The 11,723-nt window shown below is 49.7% G+C and overlaps 1 protein-coding gene across 3 annotated transcripts in view; it reads left to right on the plus strand.

The window, feature by feature from the left end:
• Positions 1–45: 45 nt before the first annotated feature.
• Positions 46–11,723, plus strand: part of LOC311262060 (transmembrane protein 237A-like) — a 16,109-nt gene continuing 4,431 nt past the window's right edge. Inside the window, exons 1-7 of one of the 3 annotated variants that reach the window (XM_084361200.1) lie at positions 46–241; positions 6,701–6,770; positions 6,843–6,971; positions 7,607–7,712; positions 9,030–9,184; positions 9,355–9,475; positions 11,600–11,723. The exon at positions 11,600–11,723 is cut by the window's right edge and continues 68 nt beyond it. In XM_084361200.1, the coding sequence (XP_084217326.1) occupies positions 6,701–6,770; positions 6,843–6,971; positions 7,607–7,712; positions 9,030–9,184; positions 9,355–9,475; positions 11,600–11,723 (705 nt within the window). In that variant the 5' untranslated portion in view covers positions 46–241. Of the gene's footprint in view, positions 242–4,109; positions 4,238–6,695; positions 6,771–6,842; positions 6,972–7,606; positions 7,713–9,029; positions 9,185–9,354; positions 9,476–11,599 lie in introns of those variants that run through there. The other 2 variants (XM_084361198.1, XM_084361199.1) reach the window with 2 other exon arrangements.

Raw genomic sequence — 11,723 nt, forward strand, 5'->3', positions numbered from 1 at the left:
GCGCCTGACCCACCTGCTGCCCTAAACCCCGGGACCAGTCTCAATCTGATGATGAGCCCCCCCCCTCCTGCTTCCAGCAGAGGTCATTAATCCACCTGTAGAGATTAAAGGAGTGAAGAGGAGGAGGCTGAGGCTCAGTATTGAGACTCACCCTAAGACCCTGCGTCTCCTCCAGCTGGATCGGATCAGAGCCACACTGATTGTCTGTTTCCTCTGCAGACGGCTCGGCTCAGCTGCACCGGTGAGTTTTGAAACACACCTTTAGAATGAGTTCAGGTAGAACAGACTTTAAAATGTAGGTGATCGTCTAACGAGCCTCGTCTGTGTGTGTGTGTGTGTGTGGCTGTGTGTGCGTGTGTGTGTGTGTGTGTGTGTGTGTGTGTGGCTGTGTGTGTGTGTGGCTGTGTGTGTGTGTCTGTGTCTGTGTGTGTGTGTGTGTGTGACTGTGTGTGTGTGTGGCTGTGTGTGTGTGTCTGTGTCTGTGTGTGTGTGTCTGTGTGTGTGTGTGTGTCTGTGTCTGTGTGTGTGTGTCTGTGTGTGCGTGTGTGTGTGTGTGTGGCTGTGTGTGTGTGTGTCTGTGTCTGTGTGTGTGTGTCTGTGTCTGTGTGTGTGTGTGTCTGTGTGTGTGTCTGTGTGTATGAAGGTATATCAATGTCAAAACAACCAGAGAGATGCGCAGCAACGGGTGTGTGCACGCATGAGAATTTTGTTATGCGTGCGTGCGTGCGTGCGTTGTTACGTGCAGACTGTATTTCACGCGTAACAAGAAGCTGCGTGCGTACGAAGCAGCGTGCGCACGTCTGTCTGTCACTGTTTGACAAATGTTGTCACGCGTTCACACACGCGTGCGGTCGCAGTTTCTGATGTGCGACCGGAAGTTGATTTGCACCGTGCGCAACACACCGCGTACGTGAACGCCTCGCGTGGTTGTTCTGTGTTCCATGTTCATACAGTAGAACTGCTGGGACCGCTGGAGAGGTGCGTTAGGTTTGTGCACCTGAACAGCTGCAACACACTCCCAGGACTTTTGTTGGGAGGGGCGGGGGAAGCACGCACTTTTATCAATGATCCACCGTCCTGGTCCCACTGAGGACTCGAGCAGCAGCGTTTTTTATACATACATATATATATATATATATATATAACAAAAAAAACACTTCTCCTCCTTCTCATTCTTCTTTTGAGATGCTGGCAGCAGTGTGTGGCTCACTGCTGCCTCCCCTGGTTGACGACACTTCAATAAAATGAAAAGGCCGACTACGCGAGGCGTTCACGTACGCGGTGTGTTGCGCACGGTGCAGATCAACTTCCGGTCGCACATCAGAAACTGCGACCGCACGCGTGTGTGAACGCGTGACATAGTTTGCGCACGTCATTTCCGCCTACATGTGAGCGTGTGACAAAAATGTTCAATTATCTTCATGCGTGCGTGCGTACGTGCGTTCGCATAAAAACGCATGAATGTTACACGTAGTCACTACGCGTAGTGTGATTACCGGCGTGCAGCAGTCATACGCGTGAACGTGCGTGTGAACGGGGGACCATTATAAGTCAATGAGGAAACTACATTACACGTCAGGCGCTGCTTGCTGCGCAGGCGTCAAAGCACGCGCGTGTGACACGTTCAGTTGATAGGTGCGCACGCATTATGACACGATTCTACCGCCATACTGTGTGTGTGTGTGTGTGTGTGTTTGTGTCTGTGTGTGTGTCTGTGTGTGTGTGTGTATGGCGGTAGAATCGTGTCATAATGCGTGCGCACCTGACATGTAATGTAGTTTCCTCATTGACTTATAATGGTCCCCCGTTCACACGCACGTTCACGCGTATGACTGCTGCACGCCGGTAATCACACTACGCGTAGTGACTACGTGTAACATTCATGCGTTTTTATGCTAACGCACGCATTAACGCTCGCATGAAGATAATAGAACATTTTTGTCACACGCTCACATGTAGGCGGAAATGACGTGCGCAAACTATGTCACGCGTAACAAGATGCTGCGTGCGTACGAAGCAGCGTGCGCACGTCTGTCTGTCACTGTTTGACAAATGTTGTCACGCGTTCACACACGTGTGCGGTCGCAGTTTCTGATGTGCGACCGGAAGTTGATCTGCACCGTGCGCAACACACCGCGTACGTGAACGCCTCGCGTAGTCGGCCTTTTCATTTTATTGAAGTGTCGTCAACCAGGGGAGGCAGCAGTGAGCCAGACACTGCTGCCAGAATTATAAAAGAAGAATGAGAAGGAGGAGAAGTGTTTTTTTTGTTATATATATATATATATATATATATACATGTATGTATAAAAAACGCTGCTGCTCGAGTCCTCGGTGGGACCAGGACGGTGGATCATTGATAAAAGTGCGTGCTTCCCCCGCCCCTCCCAACAAAAGTCCTGGGAGTGTGTTGCAGCTGTTCAGGTGCACAAACCTAACGCACCTCTCCAGCGGTCCCAGCAGTTCTACTGTATGAACATGGAACACAGAACAACCACGCGAGGCGTCCAAGTACGCGGTGTGTTGCGCACGGTGCAAATCAACTTCCGGTCGCACATCAGAAACTGCGACCGCACGCGTGTGTGAACGCGTGACAACATTTGTCAAACAGTGACAGACAGACGTGCGCACGCTGCTTCGTACGCACGCAGCTTCTTGTTACGCGTGAAATACAGTCTGCACGTAACAACGCACGCACGCACGCACGCATAACAAAATTCTCATGCGTGCACACACCCGTTGCTGCGCATCTCTCTGGTTGTTTTGACATTGATATACCTTCATACTGTGTGTGTGTGTGTGTGTGTGGCTGTGTGTGTGTGTGTGTGTGTGTGTGTGGCTGTGTGTGTGTGTGTGTGTGTCTGTGTGTCTGTGTGTGTGTGGTTGTGTGTGTGTGTGTGTGTGTGTGTGCGCGTGTGTCTGTGTCTGTGTGTGTGGCTGTGTGTGTGTGTGTGTGTGTCTGTGTGTCTGTGTGTGTGTGGTTGTGTGTGTGTGTGTGTGTGTGTGTGTGTGTGTGTGTTTGTGTCTGTGTGTGTGTGTGTGGTTGTGTGTGTCTGTGTGTGTGTCTGTGTGTGTGTGGTTGTGTGTGTGTGTGTGTGTGTGTGTGTGTGTGTGTGTGTGTGTGTGTTTGTGTCTGTGTGTGTGTGTGTGTGTTTGTGTCTGTGTGTGTGTGTGTGTGTGTGTGGTTGTGTGTGTCTGTGTGTGTGTGTGTGTGTGTGTGTGTGTGTGTGTGTGTGGTTGTGTGTGTGTGTTTGTGTCTGTGTGTGTGTCCGTGTGTGTGTCTGTGTGTCTGTGTGTGTGTGTGGTTGTGTGTGTGTGTGTGTGTGTGTGTCTGTGTGTGTGGTTGTGTGTGTGTGTGTGTGTCTGTGTGTGTGTGTGTGTGGTTGTGTGTGGTTGTGTGTGTCTGTGTGTGTGTGTGTGTGTGTGTGTGTGTGTGTGTGTGTGTGTGGTTGTGTGTGTGTTTGTGTCTGTGTGTGTGTCTGTGTGTGTGTGTGTGTGTGTGTGTGTTTGTGTCTGTGTGTGTGTGTCTGTGTGTGTGTGTGTGTGTGTGTGTCTGTGTGTGTGTCTGTGTGTGTGTGTGTATGGCGGTAGAATCGTGTCATAATGCGTGCGCACCTATCAACTGAACGTGTCACACGCGCGCGCTTTGACGCCTGTGCAGCGAGCAGCGCCTGACGTGTAATGTAGTTTCCCCATTGACTTATAATGGTCCCCCGTTCACACGCACGTTCACGCGTATGACTGCTGCACGCCGGTAATCACACGACGCGTAGTGACTACGTGTAACATTCATGCGTTTTTATGCGAACGCACGCATTAACGCTCGCATGAAGATAATTGAACATTTTTGTCACACGCTCACATGTAGGCGGAAATGACGTGCGCAAACTATGTCACGCGTAACAAGATGCTGCGTGCGTATGAAGCAGCGTGCGCACGTCTGTCTGTCACTGTTTGACAAATGTTGTCACGCGTTCACACACGCGTGCGGTCGCAGTTTCTGATGTGCGACCGGAAGTTGATCTGCACCGTGCGCAACACACCGCGTACTTAGACGCCTCGCGTAGTCGGCCTTTTCATTTTAGTCTTTACCTCTGAATCAGTCCAACAGCAACAAATCCTCAACAAAAGCCACATGTCCAAATGTATCAGGAGGTTCTGATGATCAGAAACTCTCCAAACTGAGCAGCTGCTGTCAAAACAAGATCACATGGAACCGGTCCGATGAAATAACAAGGTAAACGTGTTCGTACAGAAGATTCTGCTCTGACATCGTTTAGCTGTGTCTGTCTGAGTGTGGACACAAACAACAGGGTGAGGTGGAGGCAGGTGGAGGCAGGTGGAGGCTGGGCAGGTGGAGGCTGGGCGGGTGGAGACTGGTGGAGACTGGTGGAGGCAGGTGGAGGCTGGTAGAGGCTGGGCAGGTGGAGACTGGTGGAGGCAGGTGGAGGCAGGTAGAGGCTGGGTAGGTGGAGACTGGTGGAGGCAGGTGGAGGCAGGTAGAGGCTGGGTAGGTGGAGACTGGTGGAGGCAGGTGGAGGCTGGGCGGGTGGAGGCAGGTGGAGGCTGGGCGGGTGGAGACTGGTGGAGACTGGTGGAGGCAGGTGGAGGCTGGGCGGGTGGAGGCAGGTGGAGACTGGTGGAGGCAGGTGGAGGCTGGGCGGGTGGAGACTGGTGGAGACTGGTGGAGGCAGGTGGAGGCTGGGCGGGTGGAGGCAGGTGGAGGCTGGTGGAGGCTGGGCGGGTGGAGGCAGGTGGAGACTGGTGGAGACTGGGCAGGTGGAGGCTGGTGGAGGCTGGGCGGGTGGAAGCTGGTGGAGGCTGGTGGAGGCTGGTGGAGGCTGGGCGGGTGGAGGCTAGTGGAGGCTGGTGGAGGCTGGGTGGGTGGAGGCAGGTGGAGGCTGGTGGAGGCTGGTGGAGGCTGGGCGGGTGGAGGCTGGTGGAGGCTGGTGGAGGCTGGGTGGGTGGAGGCAGGTGGAGGCTGGTGGAGGCTGGTGGAGGCTGGGCGGGTGGAGGGAGGTGGAGGCTGGTGGAGGCAGGTGGAGGCTAGTGGAGGCAGGTGGAGGCTGGTAGAGGCTGGGCAGGTGGAGGCTGGTGGAGGCAGGTAGAGGCTGGGCGGGTGGAGGGAGGTGGAGGCTGGTGGAGGCAGGTGGAGGCTGGGCGGGTGGAGGCAGGTGGAGGCTAGTGGAGGCAGGTGGAGGCTAGTGGAGGCAGGTGGAGGCTGGGCGGGTGGAGGCTGGGCGGGTGGAGGCAGGTGGAGGCTGGTGGAGGCTGGGCGGGTGGAGGCTGGTGGAGGCTGGTGGAGGCTGGGCGGGTGGAGGCAGGTGGAGGCTGGTAGAGGCTGGGCAGGTGGAGGCTGGTGGAGGCAGGTGGAGGCTGGGCGGGTGGAGGCAGGTGGAGGCTGGTGGAGGCAGGTGGAGACTGAATGTTGATATGGAGAGAGACAGGTGATGCACAGAGATGACTGAAACATGTGACTATCAAATGACTTCCTGTCTGCCTCCATCAGATGTCTGTTGTCATGGTTACAGTAATAAACATGTCAGGTGGAGCTGGTTAGAAACAGGAAGTGAACGGTGGTGTTTAAGGTGGTGTTAGCTCAGCATGCTAACACTGTTAGCTCAGCAGCTGCAGTGAAGATCTCAGATTAATAAAATAAATAACTTCAGTCTGTGATCTCGGGCAGAACAGCTGTTTGGAGACATCTGACGTTGTCTCGTTGTTTTTTTGTCCCCAGCTTCTTCAGCTGGGATGGTTCTGGTGCTGTTGCTCTGATGTAACGTTCTGGTTCTGTTGGTCTGCAGTTCCCATCCTGACATCCTGTGTTTCTGTGGACAGGAAGTTGTTCTCTGAATCCAGACCAGTAGGACTCACAGGCTGCGTCTCAATTCAGGGGCTGCAGCCCTCGAAGGGCGCGTTTAAAGGCCAATCACGTGACAACGCTGCGTGAAGGCCATCCAAATTGGAAGGCTCCTTCAAATGCAGCCTGGCCTTCCCTCTTTTCGGAGGACGCACCGCTACTATCATTCGCGGCCTCCCATATCCCAAGATCCTTTGCGCACCGCTGCTCAGTCCCGAAACAGAAGAGGAAGCAAGAGAAAATGGGGACATCAAGTGGCGCAGACATGACATTCAAATTTAAGTGATGGGTTTATACTCGGTTTATACTCTTTTACTATTTGAACATCCAACGTCAGATATGTTAAATTTCAAGGGACTATAAAACCTCCAGATGTTAACTTTCAGTTAAAATACGTGACGCTGGTGATGCTGTGGTAAATATAGTTGTTATTCTGTAATGTACACACACACATGAATGTACACGTTTGATAGATTTGAACCAAAGCAGACTTTAATGCATGAACATCTGGTGACGCAACCAGGAAATACTCCGAAGGCTAGACCGTCCCATTTAACAACGGTGGACGAGGCCTTCAAGGTCTCTCCGAAGGACCCGGCCTTCGTGGGCCGCAAAGGCCGCGTCCCTGAAGGATGCAGCCCCTGAATTTGGACACAGCCACACTCTTCCTGTCCTCCTGTCCGCCTGTCCTCAGAGCTCAACCTGATCCAATTATCTCAAACAGCATCACCACCTGCATCCTCGTTAACCTTTAATCAACTGACCTAAATAAAAGCTCTCCGTCTCACTGAGAGATCCTCCTGATGGACTTCACTCATGTTTTGATCTGTTCCAGAGAAGATGCCGACGGTGAAGAGCAAGAAGAAGAAGATGAAGAAGGAGGTGAACGATGGAGAGGAGCAGGGAGAAGGTGAGACCGTCTGTTCTGTTCTGTTCTGTTCTGTTCTGCTCTGTTCTACTGAACTCTCTGTGTTCTCCTCAGTGGGTCTGGAGGTGGAGATGGAGGAGCTCACCAGCAGGGGTCACTGTGACAGCAGAGACCCGCTGACCCCAGAGCCGCAGGATCCAGCACCACAGAAGAAGAAGAAGAAGAAGAAGGCTCTGACTATCGGTAGAACAACTGTTGATGTTAACTGCTCCACTGGAGATCAGAGACCTCCTGACCTGAGCTCTCAGATGCACTCGGACCTGCAGGGACATCTGCATTAGAAACAAACTGGGACACAGACTGAACCAGACTGAACCAGACTGACGGTGGATTAGAGTCCACTTTCTATGAATGTGTCTGTGAAAACAGGTTGAGATGCTCAGTCTGAGGAGTCTCCCTCAGAGACGTTGTTGGTTTATATTCTTGTTTTAAAGCTGCAGGTGAAATAAAGAAGCTGAGTGTCTGCAGGCAGGGAGGTTAATGAGCAACACATCCTCATTATATCACTGATCACTGAACAACACAACACAAGTCTTCTTACAAGCTGCTCAGCTTCAATAACTCACTCATGAAGTTAGAAAAATGAGGCAAAAGAAGAAAATGGAGAAAAAAGAACGGCCGGAGCACCGGGCTGCATTCTGAGAAAAAACCTTTTAAGATTAGTTTATTTAGATATTATGCAGAGAAGATAAACTGAGATGGTGTTAGTTTGTGTGTTGAGTTTATTGTTTATTATTATGTCCTGTTATAAAACAGATTTTATTCAGAAAGACGACTGTTAACACGTCTGATAATAAACCTGTGATGGTTCCTGTCAGACCAGGACACAGAGAACGCCGAACTTCCCAACGGCAACATGGACGAAGCCCTGATGGACGGAGAGGAGACGACTGTGGCTGTGACCAGGAAGACCAAGAGGAAGAGGTGAGTACAGCATCATCATCACCATCATCACCATCACCATCACCATCATCATCATCACCATCACCATCATCATCATCACCATCATCACCATCACCATCACCATCATCATCATCATCACCATCACCATCATCACCATCATCACCATCACCATCATCATCATCATCATCACCATCATCATCACCATCATCATTATCATCATCACCATCACCATCACCATCATCACCATCATCATCATCATCATCACCATCATCATCACCATCATCATCATCATCATCATCATCACCATCATCGCCATCATCATCATCATCACCATCATCACCATCATCATCATCATCACCATCACCATCATCATCACCATCACCATCACCATCATCGCCATCATCATCATCATCATCACCATCATCACCATCATCATCATCACCATCATCATCATCACCAGCATCACCATCATCATCATCATCACCATCATCATCACCATCACCACCATCATCATCATCACCATCATCACCATCACCACCATCATCACCATCGCCATCATCGCCATCACCATCATCATCACCATCACCATCATCGCCATCATCATCACCATCATCATCACCATCATCACCATCATCACCATCACCATCATCACCATCACCATCATCACCATCATCACCATCACCATCATCGCCATCACCATCATCATCACCATCACCATCATCACCATCATCACCATCACCATCATCGCCATCACCATCATCGCCATCATCATCACCATCATCATCACCATCATCACCATCATCACTATCACCATCATCATCATCATCATCATCACCATCGCCATCATCATCACCATCATCACCATCATCACCATCACCATCACCATCATCGCCATCACCATCATCATCATCATCACCATCATCATCACCATCATCGCCATCATCATCACCATCATCACCATCATCATCATCATCACCATCACAATCACCATCATCGCCATCATCATCACCATCATCACCATCATCACCATCATCATCACATCACCATCATCACCATCATCATCACATCACCATCATCGCCATCACCATCACCATCATCACCATCATCATCACCATCACCATCATCATCACCATCATCATCACCATACTCACTGCAGTGTTTGATCAACGCTGACCTGATGATGGAGTCGTCCTGAAGGGGAACATGAATCACATCTAATAGTTGAAACGTTTTAATAATGAATTAATATGAATTATTAATGAATTAATATTGTCACCAAGCCAGAACAAGAATAAAAGTTACTTTTGATGAAATCCTGTTTGTGATGTCATCTGTCAGGAAGGTGAAGGCGACGGAGCACAGCAGCAACGACCTGGGAGCTGAAGACGATGACATCATCACAGACGCCCAGTCCCCCATCCCCCAGCATTCCCTGTTCTCCGCTCCACACGGACACAGTCAGCCGGTCGGGAAGGTCTTCGTGGAGAGAAACAGTGAGTCTGATTTAAGGATGAGTCGGTAACACAGCAGCAGAGAACACATACACATTTACTACTGAAGGTCTGAAGTAAACAACAGCTTCACAGCCGTCAGAACCAGAACAGTTCAGATAAAACACTACAGGATCAAACTTGACTCTACATGAACTCCTGTGATCATGCAGGACGTTTCCAGGCAGAGCGAGTCGATCATCTGAGACACTCTGAGCCGATGGATGACTACATGGACCCCCGACAGATCTGGACCACCAGAGACGTCGCCATGAGGGTCCACAGTGGCTTCAGGTGTGCACACACACGTTACACGTTACACACATTACATACTTTACACACAACCACAACACACACACTTGTTTCGATTACTGAGAATGGCCTTGACTCGCCTTCACTTTAAGGAGCAGGTTAGTAACCCTCACTACGAGGGCAGAGGTCCTGTTCACACCTGTATCACCGTCCATCCTCAGTGATCCGATCAGTGTTCAGCTCTCAGTCAGTCAGTTCACAGCTACATCAACCTGTGATGTGATGTCACTTCCTGCTCTGTATGAAACAAACCCGTCCATCACTGAGACAAACAGACTCCATGTTTCTACTCAAAGACAGAAAGAAGTTCATGTAGAACATTTGCTGAATTTACAAGAAGGAACAAATCAGTCAGAATCAGTCAGAGACAGAGTTTCACACAGTTTATAAAGTGTCTCCAACTCAACAACTCACTAAACTGACACATTTGTTAAGGGAGTCTTGGGACAAAGAAGTAGCCTATACTGGTTACTGTTTAGTGTATTTGTAAAATGTGACATGTTTAGATCAATAAAATGTTTCTTCTTTCATAAATTGAGTGTAAATGGTGAAATCAGTGTAAACAGTGTGTTCAAACAGCTGCTAAATGTTGGCAGGTGAGACTTTAGCACTTTAGACACAGAAGCAGACAGGCAAACAACTTACTGTTTTCATTTAAAGGAACTTGGGGCAGGATTTGTGAAAAAATGAACATGCATTTTAAATTATTTAATGTGAATGAGTGATGAAGCGTTCAAAACCAAAAAGAATGAGCCCACCCACGTATATCTCCATTGCCTTGAACAGGCTGTGTGCTGCATGATGTGCTGCAATTCGGGGTCCGAATTTCCCACGCACTCTTGCGGACGTGACTTCCGATGACGCTGAATGCGCGTCCTTGGATACGGAAGAAGACAAGCACGGTGGACCCAAACTAGTGTTTGGGTAGTAATGGAGTCTGCTACGGCCAGCAAACGACCCACCACCACACAAAGTCCACTAAAAAGTCATACTAAGAAGAAAACAAAGGTTTTATCAGCAGCATGTCGTGAGTCGAAACGAAATTATGACCAAAGCCGGGCTGGCACCCAAATACACATTGGATACGCGTTCGACTCATGGAGGCAGCTCCAACTTGAATTGGGACTGAAAACAGATGCTGACATGGCTCATTTCCTAGTAACCAGGTAAGAAAACATTACAGGTCATGTTTAGAGCTTGATTTGAAAATCATATGAGATCACGAGGACTCGGAGTGACCTAACGTGCAAAGTAGCGTTAGCTGCAAACATGTAACTAAGTCCACCGCTGTGTAACACTGAATAGTTACAGACTGCGCATTTTCCACAGTCATTTAGTCTGAAACCGAAGAGTTAGAAATATGTCCCTTTATATACGGGATCGAAAGCCCAACCTGTTATCCGGGAGGTGACGTTAGCAGCTGGATGTAGCCACAGGCTAACGGTTTGTTTGTGTCTGTGTAGTAACAATAGCCGCCCACACACAGCAATCCCGTATCAGAGACGATATTTCTGTCCCTCACTATGCCGTCTTTGCTTTCGCCTGTGCCTTTCAGACTGCATGAACCGTAACGGTAAATCGCTGTGCTTGTGTGTCGCGACACACAGCGAGCCGGCTTCCCTGCTGCTTCGTGTGTGTAGGGGATAAGGCATCAGCTGCACTGCTGTAAAGAGTTCATGCGTGCTCTCGTGCCGGCTTGGTTGATGGCTGCAGTTACCCTAACAGCCGCAAAGGCCGTCGTGTCACTATTGAGTCTTATTTCTTTGTACTACCCCAAGTTCCTTTAATGCTGAATTTACAAGAAGGAAACAATGATTCAGAATCTGTCAGAGACAGAGTTTCACAACGGTTATAAAGTTTGTTTTAACTCAACAACTCTTAAAATCATCACATTTGTTAAGGGAGTCTGGTGATGTTGTGGTGACGTGTTCACAGACAGCTGCTGACATCAGCAGGTTACTACAGGTTCACCTGGTGATTATTTAATGTGTGTATGTTTGGCTGCTGGATTGCTCCAAACTGTGGCACCTCAGCCAATCAGAAGCCAGTATCTGTAATAATGATGTAATAACCTCTGATCTGTGCTGTGTTTCCTGTCGTCTGCAGGGTGATTGGTCTGTTCTCTCATGGTTTCCTGGCTGGTTACGCCGTGTGGAACATCATCGTTGTGTACGTGTTGGCAGGTGAACAGATGACCACGCTGCCCAACCTGCTGCAGCAGTATCACCTG

The sequence above is a fragment of the Pagrus pagrus genome (genome assembly GCF_965226575.1).
Source record: "Pagrus pagrus genome assembly, chromosome: 9".
NCBI lineage: Eukaryota > Metazoa > Chordata > Actinopteri > Spariformes > Sparidae > Pagrus > Pagrus pagrus.